The sequence below is a fragment of the Narcine bancroftii genome, chromosome 12 (genome assembly GCF_036971445.1).
Source record: "Narcine bancroftii isolate sNarBan1 chromosome 12, sNarBan1.hap1, whole genome shotgun sequence".
Classification (NCBI taxonomy): domain Eukaryota; kingdom Metazoa; phylum Chordata; class Chondrichthyes; order Torpediniformes; family Narcinidae; genus Narcine; species Narcine bancroftii.
In genome coordinates, this window is record NC_091480.1 from 86,833,071 (window position 1) to 86,847,682 (window position 14,612).

Here is a 14,612-nt window from a genome sequence, read left to right on the forward strand (position 1 = left end):
GATCATTGAGGAAATCAGGGATAAAGAAGGTGAGTCACTATCTCAGAATCTTTCCTGACTAATAGTATAATGAAGAAAGCACATAAACCACCTCTACTCACTCAGGAATTTGCAGAGGTTGGCATGACATTGGAAACCCTGGGAAATTTTGACAGGTGTCTGGAGAAAAATATCCTGACAGGATGCATCACTGTCTGGTATGGAGACACCAATAAGCCTGAACAGAAAGTACTGGAAAAGGAAGTAAACACAGCCCAGAACATCAGGCAAAACCCTCCCCTCCACTGAGAACATCTACAGGGAACACTGCCGTCAGAGGGCAGCAGCTATCATCAAGGATCCACACCACCCAGCACACACTCTGTTCTTGCTGCTGCCATCAGGAAAGTGGTATAGGTGTGACAAGATTCACACCACCAGGTTCAGGAACAGCTGCTCCCCCTCCACCATCAGACTCCTCAACAACAAACTCAATCAAGGACTCATACTTTTGCACTTTCTGATTTATTTTTCTCTGCATTACACAGTTTGTTTTCATTTCTTTATTTGTTTGCCTGTGGATGTTGAATACAGTTTTTTTTTGCACTCCTAATAAATGGTAATTCAGCCTGGCCTGCAGGAAAAGGAATCTCAGGGGAGCATGGGGTGATGGCGTAAGAAGACGAGGAGTAATTCCACCTCTCCCCAGATGAACTAATTAATGCCCAAATTAAAGATTTTGGAAAAGTTTGAAAAGTGTTTTTGAAGGTGTCTGAATACTGAAAGAAGACAATGACTACTAATATAAAGATGCCGAAAACTCAACTACAGAAGAAACTGCCTTACAAGAGTGCAGTGGAATTAAGGCCTACTTACCATCCTGAAGCCACGGAGTCAACGAGCCTATCTTCCAAAGCCCAGCACACTCCAGCCTGGCTAAGTATTACACTGATGTCTTTCTTGCAGTCGTAAGATGGCACCGGCACTGCGAGCTCCTTGGCTGGCTCTGATATGTGTCCCCATGATGTCGGGTGCGCGGATGAGCCAGTCGAACGACAGGCGTTGGTAACGTTGCACAATCCCGCGGCTGTGCTCGGCGGCGCTGGGGCCCACATGGGCACATCGGAAGATGTGCCTCCGTGGGCGGTGACACTGCCGAGGGCATGCGCGGTGTGTCGCAGGTCTGGGATCTCCTCGATAAGGTTTTGGCTGTGGGGGAGGCCAGCCGGAAGTGGGCAGAGAAGCACGGTCCTGCGTCGGTCGGCATGTTAACACGCAGTAAAGCTGGCAAATCTATAATGTGCAGGTGAAGAGGAGGAGAGAAGCCCTGCCTTACTAGAATGGACCCAAGAAGAAGCTACTACTGGTGTAGAAATTAAGGAAGGTAGGCCTCAAGGAGGAATGGGAGAGTTTGCTTTTGATGCAGTCTTTACAGTATTAGAAGGTATTGCTCATCAAATGGGCAATATGTCAACTCAGATGTCTACACAGATGGATCATGGGTTTATGGATATGTCAGCTAAAATGAATAATATTTGTGAAGAAGTGGCATCTATAAAGAAAGATATGACCGTTGTTAAGGCTGATGTTAATAGATGTTTGAAAGTGGTGGATACAGTGCAAGATAATTTCAAAAAATTGAAGAGGCATTTCATGATTGTAGAGGACAAGTGGAACAGAATAGAAAAAAATTTAAAAAGTGGAAGATTCTTTTGTAAGATGGGAAATCCAGAAGAGAGAATTATTGAAGAAGATTGATTCTTTGGAAAATCAAGGACGACGGAATAATATGAAAATAGTGGGACTTCTGGAAGATATTGAGGGTTCAGATCTAGTGAAATTTAAAAGAAAAATGGATTCCAGATGTATTGGGTGCAGAATTTTTTTCCGGATGGTTTGGAATTGGATAGAGCGCATAGGGCATTGAGGAAGAAACCTTATCCAGGTCAACCACCTCGAGCAGTTTTAATTCGTTGATTGAGATATCAGGATAGGGAGATGATTTTGTGAATTGCGGTGCAGAATGCTCGAAGACATCAAACTCCATTGATGGTTCAAGGTAGTAGAGGGATTTTTTTAAATGCTGATTTGAGTCAGGAGATTATTAAGAGATGTAAAGAATTTAATTCAGCAAAAGAAGGGCTGTGGAGAAAGGGATACAAGTTTACCTTTCGATATCCTGCTGTGTGGAAAGTTTTCCACGAGAATTTTCAATCTCAGTTTTTTGGGAATGATCACGATGCATTAATTTTTGCTATTTCTTTGCTGGAATTGTGAGCAGTTGATCGGCAATTGCCACCTAAGATGAAATTGTCTGATAAGAAGAATGGAAATGGGGATGAAAAGAGAAGAGCTACGTCAAATAGTCTGATTGAAATTGAGGATACGGAACAAGTTTTGGGATTGAATTCTTTGGGAATGTGATGTGATTGAGATATATATATATATATATATATATATTTGTTGAGAGATTTGACTGGATGAGTCTAAAGTTTTCGATGGTCATCTGGCACTAGTGGTTGAAAGACTAAAAATGCTGGGCAGATGAATCTGCTGATCAATGGCCAAGGTTACTCATCCAGTATTGTCATTGACTCCGAGGAATTCCAATTTGTAGAGTCTGCTTGTAAAAACCATCCACCATATGCAATCCATAGCTTCATGTGTCCCTGATTGAGAGGCTAAACAGGTACTATACCCTGCTCAAGGGTGACTTGTAGGCTATCGGATAGAAGGAATGCCCTATACCTAATTTTGCTGAGCAATTGTGCAGCTGCGACACTGTCGTAAAGTCATTATTATTTTTTCTTCTTGAGTCGCCACTTGAGATAAAAGATGACTTCTTACTCTCCAGTATGATAGATTCTGACTGGGTCCCACGTCAGCTAAAGACCTTTCCACTGAAGGAACAGGACATGCCTGATAGGGTGGACAGGTGAGTCGATTGAGGTTGTGTACTCTTTCCACCACTGACCAGCACCCAGCCATCACCCTCCATACCTCTCCCATGTCCAAATTCTTCTTAATTGTTAAAATTGAGCCCTCATTCACCACTTCAGCTAGCTTCTCCTCTACACTCTGTGTGAAGAAGTTCCCCTTTATGTTTCCCCTAAACTTTTCCCTTTTCATTTTTAACCCATGTTCTCTGGTTTGTTATCTCACCTACCCTCAGTGGGAAAAGCCTATCTACATTTATTCTGTCTATCTCCCTCATAATTGTAAATACCTCTGTCAAATCTCCCCTCATTATTCCCTCAAGTCCAAACATGTTTAACCTTTCCCTGTAATTCAGTTGCTGAAGTGCAGGCAACACCCTAGTAAATCTTCTCTGCACTCTTTCTACCTTTCCTGTAGTTAGATGACCAAAACTGCACACAATTCTCCAAATTAGGCCTCACCAATTTCTTATATTACTTCACTATAACATCCTAATTTTATACTCAATACTTTGATGAATGAAGGCCAATATGTCTAAAGCTCTTTACAACCCTATCTACCAGTGACACCAGAATCCTTATTCCCAGATCCCTCTATTCTACCACACTCCTTAGTGCCCTATTTATCATGTATGTCCTTTCTCGGTTTGTCCTTCCAAAATGCAACCCCTTACATTTGTCAGCATTAAATTCTATCTGCCATTTTTCATCCCATTTTTCCATTTGGTCCAGATCCCTCTGCAAGCTTTTAAAACCTTCTTTGCTGTCCACAAAGCCTCCAATCTTGGTGTCATCTGCAAATTTGGTGATTCAATTTACCACATTATCATCCAGATCATTGATATAGATGAGAAACAACAATGGTCCCAGAAATAATCCCCAAGGCACAGGCCACCAATCTGAGGAGCAACCATCCACCACTACTCTTTGGCTTCTCCTGTCCAGCAATTGTCGAATCCAGTTCACTACTTCACCATGAATACCTAGTGTCTGAACCTTCCTGACTAACCTCCCATGTGGGACCTTGTCAAAGGCCTTACTAAAGTCCATATAGACAACATCCACAGCCTTTCCTTTATCAACTTTCCTGGTAACCACCTCAAAAAGCTCTGCAAGATTGGTTAAACATGACCTACCACACACAAAGCCATGTTGACTATCTCAAATCAGTTTATGGTGATCCAAATAATTGTATAGTCAATCTCTTAGATCACCTTCCAACGATTCACCTACTACTGATGTCAGGTTCACCATCCTATCATTTCCAGGGTTACTTTTGGAGCCTTTTTTAAAAAAAAAAACAGAACAACGTGAGATACTGCCCAATCCTCCGGCACCACACTTGTGGCTAGAGTCCTTGCAATTTATACACTAGCCTCCATCAAGGTCCAAGGGAATTGCCAAGTTATATCAATCAGAATCCCAGGGAGATGTTAACAGAATTGATTTTTTTTGGTCATATATAGTATTACAAACATTAAATTTAACTAAACAGGCAGAGTTAAACACTCCCATGACCTCAAGAGAGGTAGAGGAAGCATTAAGTTCTTTACAAAGTCATAAATCTCCTGGAGAAGATAGATTTCTGCCCGAATTTTATAGAGTTTAAGGATTTAGTGATACATTTATTTAAGGATATTTAAAAGAAAAGCAGGCATTGCAGACCCATACTCTCCCTGAATAATCTTCAATAGCAATAATCACTGTAATAAATCCACTAAAGCAATCATCTTATAGACCTATCTCTTTATTAAATTTAGATTATAAGATTGCTAAAGTTCTTGCAAATAGACTGACAAAATATCTACCTAAATCGATACATATGGTTCAAACAGGTTTTGTGAAAAAGAGACAGTCAGCTGATAATATGAATAGATTATTGAGAATAATTCATTTAGCACAGAAAGAGGTGATTTAAATGTAGCAGTGTCATTGGATGAAGAAAAGGCTTTTGATAGATTAGAATGGGATTTATTGGAAAAATATGGAGTTGGACAAACTTTTATAAATTGGATAAAAGCTCTCTATCATGAACCAAAAGCTAAAGTGGTAACAAATAGTCAAATTTCTGCTTCATTGAGATTAACAAGATCCAGTGGACAAGGGTCCCCATTATCACCAGCATTGTTTGTTTTAGCTATAGAGCCTTTAGCAAAAGCAATTCATAGGGATCTGGATTACAAAGGTTTTTAGAATTAATCAAGAAGAACGTAAGATTTAGTTTATTTGCTGATATATTTGACAGAGCGAGCAAATTCATTACAATTATTGGATTTAATGTTAGAAGAAAATGGTACAGTTTCAGATTATAAAATAACTTGGGATAAGAGTGAAATTTTGCCTCTCACAAGAGGTGATTATACTATTTGCCAAAGAACTACTCAGTTTAAATGGCCAACTAATGGAATAAAATATTTAGGAGGTCGTTCGTGGCTACTGCCAATCATAGGTGCCGCCGTTATGGGTGCAGACCCTGCGGTCATGGGATTTTTAATAAAACTGCCCTCAGCTCCTTTAATAGGCTGTTCAAAGCCTGTGTGGAACTGACGTCAGTTGATTGGGGGGTTGGACACCACGGGAGCGCTATATTTTCGCTCCTCACTCCCCACTGGTCCGCACCAGTGAGAGGGCTGCCATTACAGCAGCTCGGGCAGCGCTGTCATTTTCATCCATAGTCTGTCTTTCAAAGATGTTTGAAAATTCAGTTACACCATGCTCCCTTTGTAAATACGTACATAATGGAATCATTTGTTGGAACTCAAAATAGTAAAGGAAACAATGTTATCACAGTTATTGGAACCTCTGTTCAAAAAGTATAAAACTTGGTGGACTTTGAGCTTAGAGAGATTCTCCTGAGTTGCTCTGGAGTTTCTCAGAGAGATGGAGACATTTTCTGGAATGCCTGCTTGTTCTGAATAAAGACCTTTAATATCTACAGTTCCAGTCTCCATGTGGCTCACACACGGCTTGTCTTTGTTAGAACATAAAATGTAGAACATTGCAGCAAGTACAGGCCCTTCAGCCCTCAATGTTGTGCCAGCTTATATATTCCTACCAAAAAATATATATTAAACACTTTCCTACCTTGGAACCCTCTATTTCTATTCCATCTATATGCCTGTTTAAGATTCTCTTAAATGCCCCTAATGTTTCAGCCTCTACCACCATTTCTGGCAAGGTATTCCAGGCACCCACAACGCTGTGAAAAAACTTACCCCTGATGTCTCCCTTAAACTTCCCTCCCTTCACTTTGTACAGACACTCTCTGATGTTTGCTATTCCTGCCCTGGCAAAAAGGTGCTGGTTGTCTTCCAGAATGAAATTATGTCTGGATTCCTATCAAGTCTTCACTCCTAAGAGTAAAGTCCAAGCTCTGCTAACTTTGCCTCAATAGACAATTCATCCTGGTGTATCTCTGCACCGTCCCCATAGCTTCCACGCTCTTCCCATAACGAGGTGACCAGAACTGAACAGAATACTTCAAGTGCGGTCTCAATGGTACAAAGTTACTGATCAAGTCTGCTAAAAATTAACTGTAGAGTTCAAAATTATGAACGACCCAATTCCTTTTAAAGGGTTAGATCCTCCATAATAAATAGCACATGACTTCATTTAATAAAAGTCTGAAGATAATCACAAAAATAATTCAAAATAATTTGAATATCGATATTGAAATGAATAGCAGGAAGTCAAAGTTAAAATGACATACCTTGCTTAAGAACTTTGTCCCTGGCCTTTTTGTCCAGCACCAAAGGTTGAGGTAGTTTTCTGGTGTCAACAGCAAAAGGATTGGGACATGTGCCAAAATAAAAATACAATAAAACTGATATAAGGCAACAAAACCCAAGAGACAAAAAGAGCAACATGTTGATTGAACATGGACACCGACGTCATAAGGAGTCAGAGATCAAAGGCTGGCCAGAGAGAGATAAGTGCAGGAAGCAAAAACAGGGACTCGCACTGTTTGTGCGATGAAAGCACGGCATTTCAACAGAAATATCTTTTATATAATCTTGTTACAAGCCCAGAGGACCCCAAATCCCAACAGCAATAGTATTCATCAAGACAAATGGTTATTTAAACAAAAATTGCTTTTATTTATCTTTAAACATGAAAACAGAATCACACTTTAACATTACTGTTGACTTAACTAACCTAACCCCCCCCTTCTAATTCTAAGCACATGTGTAAATAATGTGTGTGTAAGGTTAGGAAGGTTCTTTGATTCACAGTCCAATCTCACTCCTCCAAGTTCACTGGTTGCTTGCAATTCATAGACTGTGCACAGAGTTGAACATTTATGAAGTTCACCAGGCTTTGGTGCTTGGAAGGAAAATGGTTACCACCCAGGAAAGTTCTTGTCAGTTTTCAGAGAGAGATCTGTTATTCCTGGATGCAAACTGATTCCTTGTAATCAGCCACGAGAGTCTCCTGCTGATGAAACTTGCCCCATCAGGGTTTTCCAGATGATAACCTCTTTCTTTCAGGTCACCACAGAGTTGCTTTTTGTTTCCCTTATTTCAAGTGAAACATTAGGCAGCCAACCATCTCTTCTTGTATGGACCACAAGGGCTTTGACCTGGCTGAACTAAGCACTCACAACCTGTCTTCAAAATGGGGGTTTCCACAAGCTTGCCAGATTGTCCTGTTCCAGTCCCAAATGTTGCTGCTGAACTGTAGAACTGTAAAACTGAATTATCTCTCTCTCACTTGGAGAAAAGCCTGTTTGACTCTCTCTGCTTGCAAAACCACATGACTCTCTTAGAATAGCAAACTACATTCAGACAGTCTGCAGCACTGATGAGTTCTTTCATCTGTTGCTTTCCAAAACAACAATCTATAGTGAAGACTCTATAGGCACTTCCCACAGCTTTTGCAAAGCCACTTGGAGCCGGACTGTCTGGCTTGAGCAGAGTTCTATTATTTTAAGGAGATCTGTTTTGAAGTTTTTGAATGTGACCTACACTAAAAAAACCTGCCACACTATCTCCCAAAAACATCTATATACAATATAAAACACAACATATTTTGTCACAATTCAATGTCATTTCATCTATGCCAAAGGCTGAATATTCTCAAAATTACCTCAGAACAACGTTTTGTTGTCAAAAGGTGCAGCCTAAATGGTTTTGGAATCAGCATCTAGAACCATTCTTTCACCAATGTCCACGTGAGAATGCAAGTTTCAAAACGTAAACTGGAAGGGAGAAACTAGCTGAATTCATTTCTTTCTTGTTATCAGCTAGAGCTGATGACCTCCTTATTCAGCAAGGTAGTAAAGATTATTACAAGTGGGTAAAGGACTTGACCCTGATTAATGAATCCCAAGAAAATTCAAGAAATACGTATTTATTTGGAGCAGTCTGTTCGAATGTTCTGTAAGCCTAGGACAGTGATTCTGAACCATGGAGACAGGGTGGGGCCGTTTCCCTGTGGGCCAAGGAGACTTCCCAACCCACCGAGGCCAGAGTGAGTCTGAGGTCATATTTCGGTCCTCCTGTGTGACCTTGGGTGGGGTGGTGTAAGGTAAAACATCATGAGATGGGAATGTGTAAGGAGTTACCCTGCCCTGTACAGGGCTGTAACAAGATGTAAATGCATCCTTGTACTTACAAGATAAGAGAGACATTGATGGATTGAGAGGCAGGAAGCTAGCAGGGAAAGGATAGCAACAGTTTTAGTCATTGGACAAGTAATGATATGATGATGTTCTAAGCACATATCCAAGGGTATAAAAAATCACCATTTTGCTGATAACGGCAGAATGCATTCTCCGACTAACATGGTTAGTCGCAAGTGTTACAATCCGGTAATAAAGAACAAAGAACCCTGATTTCGACTCAGCCTGGTGTTTGTCTCACTCATTCATGAACAAAGCAGACCTAACAGTGGTGAGTATTTTGCCACTTAGATCAGTGAAGTCATCCAGCCATCTCTCAATATTACTGCTCAGCATTTAGTAACAGTTTCTGTCAGACCCCCAAACAAAACAGATTCAGACTGAGTCGGAAGTGGGTGTTTTCTGACTTCTTGTTATTCTTCACTTCAGTCAGGACTCATGAAGCTCCTGTTTATAAGGTAAGGCACATGATAGATTTCTCCTCTAAAATTGGATATGAAGTATTTTTGAAAAATATTCATCGAAGATTTACCCTGAACAGGATTGTGTGACTGTAGGTTATGTGACAAGTTTACTTGGCTATTGCGAGCAAATTAAGAACTTTCAACATTCAAGAAAACATCCCAATGCAAAATTAAACATAAACTAACAGGCCATGTATTATGGATGGTGATTATTTGGAAGATGAATTGTAAATTGCAATACAATTAGTGTTTTGATAAATTTTTTCCATGCTTATCATAATTTAGATATTCATTTCATCTGGAAATTTCTCTTTTTGTTGGATATTATCCTTTTTAGACTTTTGGAAATAGATTTCTTTTTGAGACAAATAACTATATCTGTTACGTCAATAGACATTGCTCAGTCACTGCCACTAGTGGGCCATGGCATGTTAGGCTGGAAGCCAGGTGGGCCTTAGACTGAGAATAGGTTGAGAACCACTGGCGTAGGAGTTCTGATTATATAAATATATGATTTTTAAGCTACGAGACAGACTCTCTTGGGGTGAGACTAGCTTCTTGTAGTAACGAAGTTCTTACACTTTGCAAAGTGATTAAAAATCTATTTGTGCACCTTGTAGTGAACTGGAATTCACGGCCTATGGGTAGATTTGTGACCGGCCCCTCCTCTTGGCTCCGCCCCCATCGGTACCAATATAAACCCTGTTTTCTTGCCTTACCTCCAACCTAAGACTATTGTAGATACCTGTTGTTAATTATAAGCTAATAAAAGTGTGCTTGTACTCCATGCAAGTCTCCGAGTACGATCAATCATGTTACATATCTGTATTTGTTTCTCAACATCCAAAGGTCCACATGTTCATTCCATTCTGCCACAAACCAACTTTTGATCATGACATATTTTGCAGCTCTGATTACTCATGTCTCACAATGCTTAATAATCAAATTAAACCTCATTTTAGTCCAGTGGTTCTCAACCTTTTTCAGTTTAAGGTCCACTTGACTTCTGACCTAACATGCCACATTCAACCAGTGTCAATGACTGTTTGAGAATTTCTAGTCAAAGGCAGCTCTGTAGTTGTGAAATAAAACATTTAAGAGTCAAACCATAAATAAAATAAGCTTTGCATACATATCAAGGCCATATAACTTCTTTAAGAGACATTGCCCTTAAAACAAACAGTGATGAAAATCGAGTTAATGGAATCTTCATTTAGTGATATCCTGTTTCCCAAAATATTTTCTGACTTGGCAAATACCTAAAGTATTTTTTTTGTGCCTTCCTTGACCATGTCTCTCACAAATCCCTTCTTCCTTGTTTTCTCTCTGCTTCACTCTCTTCCTGGTTTATTTCTTTCGCTCTATCTCACTTTCCTCATCCCATGCATTCCTTGTGGTATTTTCTCTTTGCTTCTTGCTCTGTCATTTGCCTTCATTCTCCCTCTGACCCTATCTCTTTGTCTCTGTCTGTGCACAGCAATAGAATCTGCAGAGAATTGATAACACTCTCAAATTAAAAGCAAAATATGACAGCACAATTAACATAGCAGTTAGTGCAACGCTATTACAGCAGCAGGGATCCAGGCAGAATCCAGGAGTTTGTTTGTTCTCCCCCTGTCTGCATTGGGTTTTCCCCCACCCTTTAAAACATACGGGAGTTGTAGGTTAATTGGACGTATTTGGGCGGCATAGGCTTGTGGGGCAGAAGGGCCTGTTACCATGCTGTATGTCAATACTTTAAATTTAAATTTAAATGACTTATTCTCAAGGGTCAAATAGTTAATATAGCTTTAAACACATTCATGCCTACTTCAAGGAGTCTTCCAAACTTGAAGGCTCTACGATGCACAAAAACATTATGCTATTGACCACAAAAGCACTTCAAGAATTCCATGTAAACCAAATCTCTAGCAATCTCCCAAGCTTTACCATTTATAGAACCCAATAAATAACACCTACTTGTGCAGCAGTCCAGGCCATATGTTCTGTCATGCCATAATTGATACACCAACTTCCAGACAATTATTTATTTCAGGTACTTCTTGCCTCCACTCGCGTCTAGGATGTGCCTTAAACTTCTCCTCTGCACGTTTTAACTCCTGACAGTTGAGCAAAATTGTCAACACATTTGTGAAGGGGGTGGGTGTAGAGTGATGGGTAGAGTGGGGTCATCTGCGTCCATTGCAGATCTGAACAACAGAAGCATTTGTTGACAAGTTTTACACTGCCAATAAAAACAAATAAACTTTACTTCATCAAAGCATTTTTCTCTAGCATTCCTGGTTGGACGTCAAACAAACAGGACAGGTAATACAATCAATAGGTTAGATTGTGTTAATTGACTGATTATAAGCTTGTCGTTTTTGCCTACTTACCCCATCTATCTGTATAATTTGCAGTCCAATAAACTCATCACTTTCACTTATTTTCATGACATTTCCTTTCATGAAGCCCTATCATCTAATTTGAAGTTTACATCATCAAAGAGAATTATTCTCTTAACCAATGTAACCATTTCTTGAACAGCTTGGACAGTTTCTGTAAATAACAGAACTTCCCTTTGATTCAGTCAATGCCACATCTCTCTTGAACTCGTTTGTGCTTGACAGTTCTGTTATTAGGAACCAATTTTTTTGCTGATGTCCATCTGTGTTCAAAATTCCTGGATTAATCTCTGTACCTGCAGAAAGACCACCTGGGGGAGGGGGGGGGTGACTCACCTGGTCGGCTGTCAATCAGCCGACCCGAATATAGACATGAGCAAACCCCTCCTGAGCCAGTCACATGAGAGCCACTGAAGCATGAACTGGTGTTCAGACTTTACCCGAATAAAGTCTTTCGGATTTTGTGCTTGCTTGTTACCTCAGCACACCACACATGGTATGGGGGCACCAATACTAAGAGAAAAGACCTGAAAAAGGTAGTGGACACAGTCCAGTATATCACAGGCAAAACTTTGGACCTTCAAAGATGTATGGGGTCACATGGGTGTATTTGGACATCAATGGCTCGTGGTTATTGAGCTATACCTCTAAATCTGAATTTTTAAAAAAATTAAACACTAAATGTTGGAATCCTCAACAAGGAATAAGGGATGTTAATCTTAAAGCACAGGATTGTTGGTTATACTCAACGCATGAGACGAAAAAGGAGGACAACAGATATTTGCACACTTCCTTCATCTCTGACATCCTCTGCAAGTGTGCCATCTGTATTGACATCTTTCCTCATGGTGGGGGTGGGAAACACTTACCTCCAGTTTTGTCAGTCTCTGCAAGTTTGGGAGGGTGTGAATATTAATGGCACCATTTATTAGCAATTTGTCAAGGGTTAACATCCTTCTCTGGTTAAGATGTTATTAGTGTGTTTAATTCCTTTGGGAACTGCATAGGTATAATTTTAGCTCTTGATTACATATGTGAACTACTCTAATGCGATTCCAAATTCCTTCTTTGCCTATTTCATTTCTCTGTGGACCATTCAGTCGGGTGTTAGGACTAAAGGCAATTGCAGTCTCGTGCATTAAAAGCAATGTGGGGGAGGGGGGGGTGGGAATATTATTTCTCAACAATCACCCAAAATTGTAGCACCCTTTGATGTTATGGAAGTGAAAAATTCAAGGGCAGTGGTGAAATTCAGTTTTAGACATAAAACTGAATGACAAGTCTACAGATGTGCTCCTCCAATTCTCCCTGACTATTGGGTGGTCTATAATACAACCATATCTGCGTGGTCACTCTTTTCCTGTTCCTCAGCCCCCTATGGGTTGCCCTGTCTAAGCACAGCTGTGATATTTTCCCTGACTAGCAATGCCACTCCTCCCCTTTTCATCCCTCCCCCCTCTATCATGTCTGAAACAATGGAACCCCAGAACACTGAGCAGCCAGTCCTGCGCCTCCTGCAACCATCTCACTAATAGCAATAATGTCATAATTCCACATTACAATCCATGCCCTAAGTTTGTCTGACATTCCAACAATACTTGTATTGAAATTAATACACCTGAGAACATTTTTATCAATTCTGACTTTACAGGCAGTTCTTGCATGACATTTATTTTCTTCCATCTCATTATGCTAACATCTGGTTCCCACCAGTTCAGGTGCAAATCATCCTGTCGAACAGGTTCAATTTTCCCTGGAACAGAGTCCAACTGTCTAGAAACATGAAGCCCTCCCACCTGCACCATCCCTTTAGCCACGTATTTAGCTGAATTAATTTCCAATTTCTAGCCTCACCTTCATGGGGCATGGGTAGCACTCCTGAGGTCACAACCCTGCAGGTCCTGTCCTTTAACTTTGCACCTAACTCCCTAGACCAGTGATTCTCAACCTTTTTCTTTCCACTCACATACACTTTAAGTACTCCCTATGCAATAGGTGCTCTGTGATTAGTAAGGGATTGCTTAAAGTGGTATGTGGGTGGGAAGAAAAAGATTGAAAACCACTGATTTAATTTTACCTCATTGACATGTTATGTGCACGGTTTCATAACTCCAAAGGAAATGGGCCAATGGCAATTTTTCTCAAGTAGAATATTTCAGCAACAATTGGTTCTAGACCAGTGATTCTCAACCTTCCCTTCCCACTCACATACCACCTTAAGCAGTCCCTTACTAATCACAGAGCACAATGCATAGGGATTACTTAAAGTGGTGTGCGCAAACAGAGGAACTACTGACATGGTCTTTGCCCTCAGACAGCTCCAAGAAAAGTGCAGAGAGCAAAACAAAGGACTCTACATCACCTTTGTTGACCTCACCAAAGCCTTCAACACCGTGAGCAGGAAAGGGCTTTGGCAAATACTAGAGCGCATCGGATGTCCCCCAAAGTTCCTCAACATGGTTATCTAACTGCACGAAAACCAACAAGGTCGGGTCAGATACAGCAATGAGCTCTCTGAACCCTTCTCCATTAACAATGGCGTGAAGCAAGGCTGCGTTCTCGCACCAACCCTCTTTTCAATCTTCTTCAGCATGATGCTGAACCAAGCCATGAAAGACCTCAACAATGAAGACGCTGTTTACATCCGGTACCGCACGGATGGCAGTCTCTTCAATCTGAGGCACCTGCAAGCTCACACCAAGACACAAGAGCAACTTGTCCGTGAACTACTCTTTGCAGACGATGCCGCTTTAGTTGCCCATTCAGAGCCAGCTCTTCAGCGCTTGACGTCCTGATTTGCGGAAACTGCCAAAATGTTTGGCCTGGAAGTCAGCCTGAAGAAAACTGAGATCCTCCATCAGCCAGCTCCCCACCATGACTACCAGCCCCTCCACATCTCCATCGGGCACACAAAACTCAAAACGGTCAACCAGTTTACCTATCTCGGCTGCACCATTTCATCGGATGCAAGGATCGACAATGAGATAGACAACAGACTCGCCAAGACAAATAGCGCCTTTGGAAGACTACACAAAAGAGTCTGGAAAAACAACCAACTGAAAAACCTCACAAAGATTAGCGTATACAGAGCCGTTGTCATACCCACACTCCTGTTCGGCTCCGAATCATGGGTCCTCTACCGGCATCACCTACGGCTCCTAGAACGCTTCCACCAGCTTTGTCTCTGCTCCATCCTCAACATTCATTGGAGCGACTTCATCCTTAACAT

The 14,612-nt window shown here is 40.9% G+C and overlaps 1 protein-coding gene across 1 annotated transcript in view; it reads right to left on the reverse strand.

Annotated features, from left to right (window-relative positions):
* Positions 1–6,948, reverse strand: part of LOC138746431 (all-trans-retinol 13,14-reductase-like) — a 40,866-nt gene extending 33,918 nt beyond the window's left edge. The window contains exon 1 of the mRNA XM_069904609.1: positions 6,625–6,948. Coding sequence (XP_069760710.1) covers positions 6,625–6,781 — 157 coding nt within the window. The 5' untranslated portion in view covers positions 6,782–6,948. The remainder of the gene's footprint in view (positions 1–6,624) is intronic.
* Positions 6,949–14,612: the final 7,664 nt, after the last annotated feature.